We start from the raw sequence: 14274 nt of genomic DNA, 5'->3' as shown, positions 1-14274 counted from the left end.
AAAAATAGAAAGCTCAATATAAAGAATGACTTTCTAACAATTAGAGCTGACCATAAGAGTGGGATGTATTGAAAGTGAGTGGTCCTAAGGCTCCTGGCCATCTGCTTCAAGAGTCCTAGAACATGCCTGCATTGGGTTGTATGCTGAAAATGTGAGGTCCATGAGGTCTGATTTCAAAGTTTTTAAAAGTCTCAAGTACAATGAAATATTGTCTCACAGTTAATGTAATTAGTGGCAGCAGCAGCAGCAGTAGTAGCAATAAAAATAACAATAAAGATGACAGTGAACACTCAGGCAGCACTATCTACCAGACACTATTCTAGGCACTTTACGTATAGTAACTTTTCAACCTTCGCAACAACCCAATGAAGTAGGTAGATTATCATCCTCATATTAGAGATGAGAAAACCAAAGAGAGGTTAAGAAATGTGCCCAAGTTTATATGTAGCGAAAATAAAAGCAAAAATTTAATGATTGCAAACATTTTTTAAAATTTTTTGAAAATAAGATAAAAACAGGTTTTTAAATTTAAAGTAACTTTATCAATTACCCTTTCTTTTACTTATTAAGTTTACATTTTACTCATTTAGCTTCATATGAAAGCTAGAATAAATTTAGCAACAACATATTAATAAAGCTGCCATCTAATTTTTTTCATAGTTAACAAGAAATGTTTCAAACATGTAAAATTTGAAATGTACTCATTACTACTAGTCCCATGGAAAATCGGCCATAAACATGGGGAATGAAAGGTCTTCATCATGCCATAGCTCAAGCAGAAAATGTTAATCTGATATGGTCGGCTCTCCAAAAATTTGATTTTTTTTCATTGTATGAAGACAATTTCTTTTTTTATAATTTCAACTTTTATTTTAGATTCAGGGGGACACGTGCAGGTTTATTATCTGAGTATATTGAGTGATGCGGAGGTTTGGGGTATGATTGATATCATCACCCAGGCACAGAGCATAGGACCCAATAGTTAGCTTTTCTACCATTCCTACCCTCCCACTTCTAGTAGTCTCCAATGTCTATTGTCTATTGTCCCCAATGACTGCAAACAATTCTGATATCATTGGGCTGGCTTTTCATAAGGGCCATGTATTTATTTTCATATTGTCTCATCTTCATTAATAGTTTAATTTCTGCTTTGTTTTACTCCAGTAAGTTAGAAACTTTTCCCTTAGGCAATATACAATATTAAAAGTATAAATTCATTTTCAATTAAAATCTAAAAGGTAGAAAGATATTTAACATTCTTCAGGCAATTACATATTCATTTCCTTACCAAAATAATTTTGACAAAGCAAGGGCTGTAATTAGAAGTCCTGTGATTTTAAAGCTTGCTTTAAAGTCCTATGATTTTGAAGCTTAATAAGGACTATAAACCCAGAAGGTTGATTGATGGAACTTAAGGGACTGCTGAATCACTTAAATGCCAAATTTTGTGCGTTTGGAGCGTTAGGAGAGCTGCAGCTTTCTTGCAATTCTCAAAGAAATCTGTGAGCTATAGTAGGTTCAAATCAGATGATTTAGGTGTTTCTTTCCTCTTTCCTCAGGAAAACCAACATATTTAATCATCCTTAGTCCTATAATCCTTAGTTTATTGTTATAATCTCTAGATTACATGATAAGAGAGGGATGTGAGAGTACTGGACAATAGTCTAGGTGTTATCTTTATTGTTTTATTATTCATGAATATTTATCTAAGCTTTAACTTCCAAAAAGCCTTTTCAAAAATAAAAATACAAATAGTTTTTTCAAACTGATCAGCCTTTTGAAAACTAAAAGCAAAATGACATTTTATTTAATTCCAAAACAATTTTTTCCCAGTTTCCTCACCAGTTAATGATTCTTTGGCACCATCGTCTTTAGCTTCCTCCTTAGATTCATCTGTTTCTGTGCTGTCATAATCAGAGGACTGATTAGCTGGTTCACAGGGGTGAACTGTCGGGTCATCCATAACTTCGGGTAGTAAGAAGATAAATAGTTTGGATAAGTAAAAATAAAGCCCATTAATATTAAGATATGCTCAGGAAACGCAAATTGAAACATATGCCAAAAGAAATTCCAGATTCACAAATAAACACTATTTAGCAATGAACTTGGGGCTGAGGTGTGAAGAACTAAAGATTAAAAACTAAAGTTGCTAAAATTATATTTTTATCAGAATAAAAAAGTAAAGTATAAGAATTTTAGAGAATGAAATACAATTACAAGTTACAACCTATATAGGGGTTTTTGAACATTAATTATTCATACTAAAATTAACATTTAGACTACAGCTAAAATTCTGAGAAGTATTAATATACACATTAATTAAAATAAGGCAGAGCTTTTATAAGCTCTTAATAAAGCAACATAAACGTTTGGGAAATTAATGTTAAGAAAATATTTTCTGGCAGGGTGCAGTGGTTCACACCTGTAATCCCAGCACTTTGGGAGGCTGAGGTGGGCGAATCACTTGAGCCCAGGAGTTTGAGATCAGCCTGGGCAACATGGTGAAATCCCATCTCCACCAAAACTGCAAAAAATTAGCTGGGTATGGTGGTGCACATCTGTGGTCCCAGCTACTCGGGAGGCTGAGGAAGGAGGATAGCTTGAGCCTGGGAGGTGGACGTTGCAGTGAGCTGAGATCACGCCACTGTACTCCAGCTTGGGCAACAGAGTGAGACCCTGTCTCAAAAAAATTTTTTTTCTATATTTTCAAAGTAGTTTATAGGTTTGATTTTCTTTAAGAATTCAACAGATTCCAATTAAGTAAATGATATCTAAAATTTTTTAAATGTCATTTAAACTAGTTTTGTATTTTAGATAGAACTGTTTCCATTTAACTTATTTCTGATATTTTATTTTATTCCTAACTAATATGCTGATTCTTACTACTACTATAACAATATATAAGACTATGTACAAGTTTTCTTATAATGACTTTATCTTCTATCTTGCCTTAAACATTTTATTTTTAAAAAGTGTGTCCAATCTGACCACTAAGAAAACTCCATTATGCTTGCAGTAGAAATGCTGCCAACTTCTTCCAAAGCTAAATTTGTTAATGTGTACCTTTTCCAGCTTCCTCAATGACTTGCCTCACTGCTTTCTTTAAACTATTTGCCCGCAACATGATTTCCCTTGGTTTGACAGCTTTCTGGGAGGAAGGTTTTGTAACGTCATCCACGAGCTGTTCTTTGCTTTCACCCAGGGACTCCTCACTGGACGATTCCACAGCATCTTCTTCCACAATGAGAGGGCTGAGGCCAGGGAGAACAGGTGCAGCCTGGGAATCTGTGTGCAAAGCCTGCAGCAGTTGTTCGAGCTTCTCGTTTAGGACTGAACACTGAGAGGAAAATACGGCAATGAGAAAAATATTCAAAAAGAATCAAGATCAGCAGACAAAGTACAAGAAATTTTTATAGAGATGTTTTGAAAGTTTAATCACTACAGAGAAAAAACTGAAATTCCCACCTTTAATTCTGTAGATGTTTTGGTGCTGGAAGCAGCTAATTTTAAAATCTCCATTTAGTAGAGACAGACAATTATAATTTAAATTATGGCTTTTGATTTAGAGGGATGATGCCTTTATTGATGTTTACTACATGAAATAATTTATAATTTTTTAAGTTGGCACAATTATTACATAATTTCAGAGCCACTCAGACTCCATTTCATGGGGGAAAAAATCTTTAGAATATTTATACAGCTATTTTTCTTAAAATAACACAAGACACTTTATGCAAAGGGATGCTTTATATAAAAAATTATACAAAATTTGCTATACATTACACAAAACATTGGATCAACTTTTTTAAAAAAGTAATTGACTTAATGCACCATTTTGAGCATCATAAACGGCACATCTGGCTGAGTTGTGGCAAACTCCCCTTCAAAGCTTTGGTTTGCAAAGGAGTGAACAATGCCTAAGGGATTATTGTCTCAAAAAAAGTGCAGGAAGGAAAATGCACAAGGATAAGGAGTGAAAAGAAGAGGGATACAGAAAGAAAAGCATGCACTAGGCAAGCCCTTGTTTCTTTCTGCTTTTCTTGTATTACGAGAGGTGAAGAAACATTTAGGACTGAAGCTGTTGATGCTACCCCCAAGATACTTTTCATCTCCATACAATTTCCAGTACCTTTCCTCCTCATCTATTTGTCTTTGATGATATGCTGAGACAAGGTTACAGCAGAAATAGTTTAGAGACAGAAGTATGGCCAGAAAGGGTTTCTATTTTCTGAAACTCTCCACAGAACAGAAAGACAAGAGAAAAAGGCAGAAAACTTCAAATGTATATTTATTTCTATTTTCTTTTTCTTCCACTCAATTAAACTGCCATCTCCAGCATGGATTTGGGGAAGCCAATTCCTTTGCAAGCCCAAGATACTCAAGCCTTTTGTAAGAAGGTCCTGTTGTGAACCAATGAAAGCAAAGATAGTAGTTTTTAAGGTTCAGTAAACTGTTCTTATTTTAGTTTATAAAGGGGGAAAGAAATCTGTTAAGAAAAAGGCAATGCAAGAAGCAGCACTCTGAAAGAGACCAAGAATTGTAATGTCTAGGAAATCCAAAGAAGCATGCTGGAAGATAGCTGAACTGGCCCAAATCTGTTTGGAAATGGAAAGCCTTGCTTTCTCCACTGGAGCCCAGCTGCATGGGATCCCCTGTGGTCTGACTGCTATGCATCTCCCCTTCAGTCAATCATGGCCAGGTGTGGTGGTTCACACTTGTAATCCCAGCATTTTGGGAGGCTGAGGTGGACGGATCACCTGAAGTCAGGAGTTCAAGACCAGCCTGGCCAACATGGTGAAACCCCGTCTCTACTAGAAATATAAAAATTATTTGAGTGTGGTGGCAAGCATCTGTAATCCAGCTACTTGGGGGGCTGAGACAGGAGAATCGCTTGAACCCGAGAGGCGAAGGTTGCAATGAGTAGAGATAGCATCACTGCACTCCAGCCTGGGTGACAGAGCAAGACTCTGTCTCCAAAAAAAGTCAATCACTAGGACAGGGATTTGAGTTAGGTTTTCAGTAATGCAGTTTTCCTACATATTAAAGGGTAAAAATAAAATAGAATATTTTTTAAAATCCTCAGATCTGATCCAAAGTAATTTTTCTCTCGATTTAAGATGTTTTGACAGGAAAACCACCTAATCAATTTAGCTTTGAAACACAGTTGAATGTGAGCATTGTCCGTAAAAAATTCGCATGCCCCGAAGAGTCCCCTCTTACTTTACTGGCCACGGCATCAGCTACAACGGCATTTTCCAAGGTTTTGTCATACATCTTTTCTACTTTGGCAACGAAGTCCTTTACAGTTTCACATAGCGTCCTTTGAGGAAAAGAAGTTGTACAATTTAGTAAGCTTCATGAATTGATTTGCTTTGATTTATGAATATATTTAAAAAGAAACACAATTAAGCAAACTGTCAAATATCTGGGTCATCTGTATATAAATCTATGCTTCTATCTGCTGTGCAGTTTGTCTTACATAAGTTCAAGACATTCTAAGTGATAAATGCATACATGAATAAGCCTTGCTATATATTACTTAAATTATAGTAATTAATGTTATAAGAAGCTTTCCTCAAATATTTAAATTAGGTATTTTTAGATCCCATTTAAAAATGATAAAGCATCATCTTGCTTTCTCCACTGGAATTCTAAACTTACATATTTTCATAACAGAAATTACAGTGCCGAACAAAAATAAGATTGTCACTTGTCACTGTCAAGCCACGACTCATCATATGGATATTTTGATTGTTACAGTTACAATATATTATTACTGAAGAGAAAGAGGTTGTGCATTATGCTGAAAACAAATCTGCCACTTGAGTTATATTCTCTGTAAATCTATTCATTTTTTCCTTGATACAGATTTCCTCTGTAAATCTATCCATTTTTTCCAAAGCAATAACCACAAGACTAATTTAATTTATGTCTTGTTAGTGTCAGCAGTATATGGTTTACTTGTTTGTTTATTTTAATTACATTTGGCTTCTTTGCAATAGAAATAAGCTAAAAGACAAAATAACTTGAAACACTAACAAAATCTGCCTTTTGAAAGGCTTTGGATCTGGATCTGGATCTGGTGCTGGATTAAAAACAACAATCAACAGAATGGCATATGACCAGCTTTTTTAAAGCCAAGGCTTATGCTGATAGAATCAGGCTATTTTTAAAATCATAGTATTGCTCTCTATCATTGATATAAATTGAGAAATTTAAATTAAAAAACGTTCCAGCAGTTATTTTTTCTATTACACTTACAAATTTCTCTGGTAGTTGAGTGGCAAAATGGTAAATTTCCATATACTTCAGTATTATGAACTTGAGCAATTCAATAGACACAGGACACACACACACACACACACACACCCCACCACCACCACCACCACCACCACCACTCCTCCCCCAACAGACACACACACTACCAACCTTCAGATTTATCATCTTGGAAATTGTATTCCTCCTAACAATTTTTGTTTTATTATTTTTTAGCAAATGTTTCTAGATTTTATTTGAACAAAAGGTAGTATTTTCTAATCCTGAACCTTCTTTGTTGGCTTTTTAAACTCAAATTTCTACAGAGAATCTAGCTTATCATTTACTAGACATGCATTCACGTACTTCATGTCAAGTTTTGTCTTCTTTGATCATGAACAGTACTTCATGGGATTTCTCAAAATATAACACTATCACGAAATCTGTTCTATGCATTTTACTGAAAGTTTCTATAAAATGCGCTACTTTAAGGGAGAGGAGCATTGATGCCTCTTCCTGTAACTCTGAAATAGAGGTTTTTCTTGCCATTATTATGACATCATCTTAACATAATTTTCTCTTGGTTTGTGAAACTGCATATGTCATATCATTATCGTAGCTACTTTTGTTGGTATTTTACTCACTCCTAGAGACAGCGCCCTTCAGTCCATCAGCCTAGGAATGAAAAGGGCAGCAGGGGTGCCCCTCCTCAATGTGCTATGTCACTGAGGCAAACAGAGGCTGACAGAGACACTATGATCCTGTGGCAGTGGTGACCAAAGGAGCTGAGGAAGGGGCATGTGAAGGTTAGGAGAGTGCTCGCCACACAAGTGTGGAAAGAATCAGAAGACCTGCTCTATCTTATGGCTCATTAAGTTCCATATGCTAGAAGGAATATAGGATATTTATATTCTGGGGGAATGAAGTAACCTTTTATTATACCTAAATAGTGAATGTAGAGTTATTAAAACAGAAATAAAATATATACTTAAAAATAGTATGATTGCAAAGTCCTACCAACCAGAAACATGCAAATTGGAGAAAAAAAAATCTTAAGATGTATTTACCATAGGAAGACAAAAGATATTCTCCAACTATGCACATAGTTTTCTACTTTATACATAAGACTTCCAGAAAATATGTGCAAAAGTCAAATAAATGAAAGTAGAATACAGATTTTCCCATAGAGATTAAAAAATTCTAAATTCCTAATTATATCTATAATCAATGTTAGAACTTTTAAAAAAAAAAAAAGAAAACATTTTTAGAGATGGGGGTCTTGCTCAGTTGCCTAGGCTGGAGTGCAATGGTGTGATCATAGGTAACTGCATCCCTGAACTCCTGGGCTCAAGTGATCCTCCCAGCTTAGCCTCCTGAGTAGCTAGGACCACAGGTCCATGTCACCATGCTGAGCTAATTAAAAGAGATGTAGTCTCTCTGTGTCACCCCGGCTGGTCTCTAACTCATGGCCTCAAGCGATCCTCCTGACTTGCACTCCCAAAGCAATGAGATTACAGGAGTGAGCCACTGCATAAGGCCTAGACAGAACTTTTGGCATTTCCAACATTTTATTCCCTTAATTTTGTTCTCTTCCTTCAAAATTGAACATAGTCAACTGTGTGAACCAAATACTCAGTTGAGGCTAACAACAGTCCACATTTCACATACCTGATGATTTCCACCATCATCTCTACTATATTACATATGTTAGACCCATACTTCTCATCACTAGTATTAGTACCCTCATTTATCAGCTTTCCAATTAATTTCTTAAAGTATGGGCAAATGACAATAAAATATGCACATACTACACTAAGATAAATATGGCAATGGTACCCAGACAGAATCATAGATTGGCAGGCAGGGTCATCATATCTGAAAAATTCATTTTTCATCTAATAAAAAGTTCCAATTTGAAACTGAAGATGATGCAGAAGTATCAATGCATAATACATAAAAATCTCTAGCTATCTTTGTCTCTAGCTACCTTTGTGCTCTGAGGAAATATTTTTAACAACTACCTCACTTCACCAATTAAATGAAGTGGGTTGGCCTAAATTATCCCTAAAGTAGATTCCAAATCTAAATTCTATGGTTCTATGACAATGGCGTCAATATTCCTGCTAGCTAGTTATCCCATTTTCTGAAACTTTTGTACACAGAACAAAATGCATTTATTTCAAAACTTGGGGGGTGAGTAGAGTGCGTAAGTAAAAAACCTAATTAACTCCTACAGTTAAAGCTAAAAAAGTTTTTAAACTACTGACTAAATAAAAGGAGAGACATATATTGCAGCTAAAGACAACTTATTTAATAACTGTTTTTCATTTTTATTAATAAATGGTATCTATGATTGCTAGTTAAAGCTGTGATTCTCAGAAGATAACTCCTATTACCATACCAAATTGATGAAGTTCTAAGGTCAAAGAAATGTTGTTTCAGGTTAACCTACATGTTAGCTATGTTAGTGGAATACAACTTTTCCATTAGCTTTCAACATTTTAAAAATAGCTGAAAACAGTTAAGGCTACTGGGAATTATTATTGTATGAAATAAATACAAACATGCACAAGAGGGTTAAAACATTTTGCCTTAATATTGTATCACTGAATAAATAAATGACATTCACAAAAAAAGGGAATTCTTTATCTAGGTAGCAATTACGTGTGTGTGTGTGTGTGTGTGTGAGACTGTGTATACGCAGTATTTTTTTAATCATTGAGTTGTGCTCTTGTGATTTAGGTGTTTTACTGTATATGTCATGCCTCAGTTAGAATTGTTTTTTAAAGGGAAACCATTATAAAATTTTTAAGTTTTTTTTTTTTTTTAAGACAGGATCTCACTCTGTCATCCAGGTTGGAGTGCAATGGCGTGATCACAGCTCACTGCAGCCTTGAACTCTCATGCTCAAGGGATCCTCTCACCTCAGCCTCCTGAGTAGCTAGGACTACAGGCACATCCCACCACACCCAGCTAATTTTAAAACTTTTTGTAGAGATGGGATTCCAATATGTTGCCCAGGCTGGTCTTGAACTCCTGGGCTCAAGTAATCCTCCCACCTTGGCCTCCCAAAGTGTTGAGATTATAGGCATGGAACACCATGCCTGGTCAAGATTTTTAAAGTCTTAAAGAGATATCACTCAAATGTAGTGTGTGAACTTTGTCTGAATTTTGAACAAATAAAGTGTGTGTGGTTGTTTTCTTTTTTTTAAAGACCTTGTCAAAATTCAGACAAGGTTCAAAAAAAAATCTCTGAGAAAACTAAGGGAAATGGGATATGGCTTAAGTAATATTGATACTGTTAGAGAATTATTAATTTCTAGATTTTTAAAAAGATTATATGTGCGCACATGCGCACACACATGCACACACACACATACAGTCAGCCCTCCGTATTCATGGGTTCCACATCCATGGATTCAACCAACCATGGATTGAAAACATTTGAAAAAGAAAACAGATTGTTTTGTCTACATTGAATATGTGCAGACTTTTTTTTGTCATCATTCCCTGAACAATACAGTATAACAACTATTTACATAGCAAATACATGTTATTATAAATAATCTAGAGATGATTAAAGTATGTGGAAGGATGTGTGTAGTTACATGCAAATACTATGGCATTTTCTATGAGGGGACTTGAGTACCTATGAATATCGGTATCCAAGGGGGTCCTGGAGCCAATCCACCATGGATAGAGAGGGAGGACTATATACCAAAAGTGCAGTAGAATAATTTTCAGGATGTTCTTAGAGATACTGTAGCAAAATAAAGTAGGAAGCAGATGGCAAAATGTTGGTAAACACTGAAACTGAATGATGGGTATGGTGGGAAGTAATTATACCAGTTTTGTTTGAAAATGTCCATAAAAAGAAAATTTAGAGATGCTGAGCCACTACCCATTTGTGATGGCACATGGAAGTCAAAGCTGCACCTCCAGCATGGCCCGTCCGGCCAGCCAGGCACCTCCAATGAGACCTGCACCCAGGCCAGCACCAGCAGCTCAGCTGCCAGCAGTGGCCCCATCCACTGCAGTTGAGTCTCCTGCTGCTGCACCCTGGCAGCCAGGTCTGATGGTCCGGATGGCAACCACTGCAGCTGGCGTGGCTGTGGGCCCTGCTGTGGGGCACATACTGGGTCAACTATCATGGGAATGGGGGGGCTTCGACAGAGGAAGTAATGCTGGGCTCACAAGGCCTGACATCACTTACCAGGAGCCTCTGGGAGACTAGCTGCACAGCAGCAGCAGCCTTGCTTGTATAAGATAGAACAGTTTCTGGAGTGTTCCCAGAACTAGGGTGGTGTCAAGCTCGGTGAGGGTTCCAATGAGGTGCTGAAACAGTGCAGACATGCACATGGACTGACCTAATCAAGAAGTTCAACTGAAGACATGGAAAATCAGCTTTCATGAGCAAGTAAATTTAGCATAAAAATGTAACAGATAGTGAAGGTATAAAGTGTGAAACCAGCAGTTAAGCCTCTCCTCTGTCATTCATAGCTTCCTTGCTTCAGAATTGCAGTGGAAGAGCATATTCTTACTGTGCAGAATTTCATTAAGATGGTACAGAATTTGGAGCTGGGTAAATGTTTGTGTGGCCTCTTTAAACCAGCTGTTGTGATTTTATTGTTTGTAAGATAACTGGAATAAAGTGATTTTCTTCCAAAAATAGTAATACTAAAAAATAAAATTTAACATATATTGTATTACTAGTACCAAATAATTACGTATTGTCTCCTCTTTTTTCTCTTCAGCCTCTTTATGGCAAATTCCCTAGAATTGTATCTGGGGTTGTAAAGGCCTGGAAGCACAGATGACTGAGTGACAAGAGGGGTCCTGCATCAGAATGGAATCTGCTTAAGGGCAGGCAAGCTGGTTAGGGAGAAACCCAAAGCTAGGGCTAAGAGCAGAGCCTTAGACAAAGAGTCAGGCCAAGGTCAAAGAAAACATCTGAAATGTAATCGGGTAAAACGTGAGGTGATGATACCATAATTTAATATAGCCCTCTGTCATTTATAAGCTCTATACTTATTATATTACTCAGCTTAATTATCCTAGCAGTTCCATGAGGGAGAAATAACAGGCCTTCTTTCCATATTCCCCACAAATAGGAAACAGGATTGAACACTAGAAAAAGCGCTGAATGGAAGCACAATGGCTGGCCCAGGAGAGGTGGGCTACACACTCTCTTTGTTTGGTGGGCAGTGCTGCTGGGGTTTTCAATGAATTATATTGCTTGATGGTGAAATGGACAGATCTCCAGTTTGTCCCAGGCCTTAGCACTCCCTATTGTCTTTCTCATCCCAGGCCCAGTTCACACACCTAAGTGATGGGCTGGCCCTTGCCCTGTGAATCAAATGTATTTTGATAGGACATTTCAGAGGACATCGCTAGAAAAGGTGCAAAGCTGTAATGGAAGCTTTTTAAAGGTATAGCAAGTCATAAGAGAATTATTTTTTGTTTAATATAGTTAAGTAAATATTTTAACTGGCCACTTTTTATAGTTTGGATGTCAGCAAAACCTTTATATTGACTTTCATGTGTTTGATCACTACCTTTCATATATTTTACATACTTTTAATGAAGTGGAATTCTTGTTAAGAAATTTCCACAGATGCAAACAGGATAATTATAGTAGCCACTCCTTTTTCTCCCTATCATTCTTAACCTTAACACCTTTGTAATATGACATTTTTGGCAGTGGAAACCTTTTCTCTAATAAAATCTTTTTTTTTTTTTTTTTTTTGAGACAAGATCTCACTCTGTCACCCAGGCTGGAGTGCAGTGGCGCCATCTTACCTCTAGTACAACCTCCATCTCCCAGGCTCAAGTGATCCTCCCACCTCAGCCTCCTGAGAAGCTGGGACTACAGGCAGGCACCAACACACCTGGCTAATTTTAGTATGTATATTTTGAGTAGAGATGAGGTTTTTTCATATTGCCCAGGCTGGTCTTGAACTCCTGGGCTTCAAGTAATCTGCCCACCTTGGCCTCCCAAAGTGTTGGAATTACAGGCATGAGCCACTGTACCTGGTTCAAATACAATCTTACACAGAATTCCAATATTAAAATATTAAAACTCTGTTTTGTTGACATTAATAAATTAGATAGAATTAAATTTTCTCCTTTACAAGAAAAATTAAGCAATAAAGTTACAGATGACAGTTATAGTCTTCTATTCAATGCAGTTTCCAATTATTTCTGTATTTTATTTTAGTTACATGATTGTAAGGAAATTGTTTTCAATTAAGTAAAAATGGCAGAAGATGCTTTAGTCCAATATTTGCACAAAACAGAAACCTGCAGCACTGCCCGCCAAATAGAGTCTGCAGCCCACCTCTCCTGGGCCAACTAGTGTGCTTCCCTTGCTGCAAGCCATTCAATTCTTTTCCTATTGTGAAGTCCTGTTTCCTATTTCTGGGGAATATGTTGTCAAAAGCAATTGTTACTACATTTGTACTTTTTTCACAAGCAAATTTGTTTGTAATGATTCATCTTGTCTTTCCTCAACTTCACTGTGAATTAAGTACATAATATACCAAAATTTGTGTATTTTTTCTTTACCACTTTCCCACCCCTTTTCTTTCTTTCTTCCCCTGTTCTCCTCTCTTACTGCGGAATAGTAACCCGTGCTTTGCTAAGCCAGAATTTGAATGCATTCTTTTGCTTATCAGTTGAAAATTTCAGCTGGTGTCACCCCTTCTTCTAGTCGACTTTCCAGTCTCTTGACATCAGCATAGGATGCTTCAAAACTAAATTCTAAATTCCAGCCAGGCAATATTTGGGATAATAACATCAAGTAGCTTTGGCTCCATGTACAAAATCAACTTCACTAAAATATGATAACTTTGAATTAAAATGTAATTATTCAATTTAAACATGCTGAGAAACATTATTTTGAAAAATCTCATCATTTTCCTTTTTCTAATGTGATGTAAACAGTTCCTAAATAGTAGTGTTTATGGAAATAATGAATTATAATGAAATGTGTTTTCCATATTATAAGTAATCATAAACATTTCCTTAAACAGACATTTAGGTTAATTAAACTCTAAACGCTTCTTACACCTTTTTGATAAAAATGTTTCAAATTAAACATTAAAAAAATACCCTCTAAGTATACACCACTGCAAATAAGATGCTAACATGATTTTTAAAAATCAATTCAAATTTAGTATATCTAATTTTATAAGCTACTTCCAAGATATTTTTTGAGAAGAAAACTCACAAAGAAATGACCTAAATGGTAGGAGCCAGCTATCATTTCATTTTCACCATATTTAAAGACTTAAAACCCACAACTCACTTGGCAGAAGATATGACCACTGCATGTTCATCAGAATTGAGGATTTTTGTAAGATGCGTTGCAACTGAGTCTTCATAAATCGTCATCTGAAAAAAAGAAAACTCTACACTGTATTATTGTTGCTGGCATTTATACAACTCACTTATTGCTGCTCCAGAAATGGAACCCTTCATGACATATGTTTAGGCAGGGTAATCACTATAATGAAATATATGAAAGAGTCATCATACAAAATAGATATTTCCTTTTGGCAAAAGGCTTTCAGTTTCTGGAATTCTTTAATTTATATTCTTATAGAAATCCATAAAAACTCCTTTACAAAAATTTTTAATGTAAAAATATCTCAATATAAAAATAATTCCTACAAAGTAGTACAATAAAAGCCAAAAATTCTAATAAAAATTGGGCAAAAGACTAGACATTTAAATATAAAAATATCCAAATGGCCCATAAACAGATGAAAACATATCCAATCTCAGCCATCAGGCAAATGGAAACTAAAACCACAATGCAGTACCACCATGCAGCTCCAAAATGGCTAAAATGAAAACAACTAGAAAATGGCAAGTGCTAGCAAGGCTATGGAGCTACAGAATTCTCATACGCTGCTGATGGGAATGCAAACTGATGACACTCTCACAAACGATTTGGTAGTGTCTCTTAAAGCTGAACATATGTAATGATATCACAGGACTCAGAAATTCAACTTCTAT

General features: G+C 36.1%; 1 protein-coding gene and 1 pseudogene across 5 annotated transcripts in view; one reads left to right on the top strand and one right to left on the bottom strand.

The window, feature by feature from the left end:
* Positions 1-14274, bottom strand: part of DGKH (diacylglycerol kinase eta) — a 200917-nt gene that overhangs the window by 51199 nt on the left and 135444 nt on the right. For all 5 annotated transcript variants that reach the window (XM_030813330.1, XM_030813333.1, XM_030813332.1 and 2 more), the window contains 4 exons: positions 13562-13647; positions 5221-5320; positions 3064-3337; positions 1843-1965 (listed from right to left, as the gene is read on the bottom strand). In XM_030813330.1, the coding sequence (XP_030669190.1) occupies positions 1843-1965; positions 3064-3337; positions 5221-5320; positions 13562-13647 (583 nt within the window). The remainder of the gene's footprint in view (positions 1-1842; positions 1966-3063; positions 3338-5220; positions 5321-13561; positions 13648-14274) is intronic.
* On the top strand, positions 10166-10626 carry LOC100599150 (annotated as a pseudogene).

The sequence above is a fragment of the Nomascus leucogenys genome, chromosome 5 (assembly GCF_006542625.1).
Source record: "Nomascus leucogenys isolate Asia chromosome 5, Asia_NLE_v1, whole genome shotgun sequence".
NCBI lineage: Eukaryota > Metazoa > Chordata > Mammalia > Primates > Hylobatidae > Nomascus > Nomascus leucogenys.
Note: the sequence above shows the minus strand (reverse complement) of the source record. Positions and strands in the feature narration are given on the sequence as shown.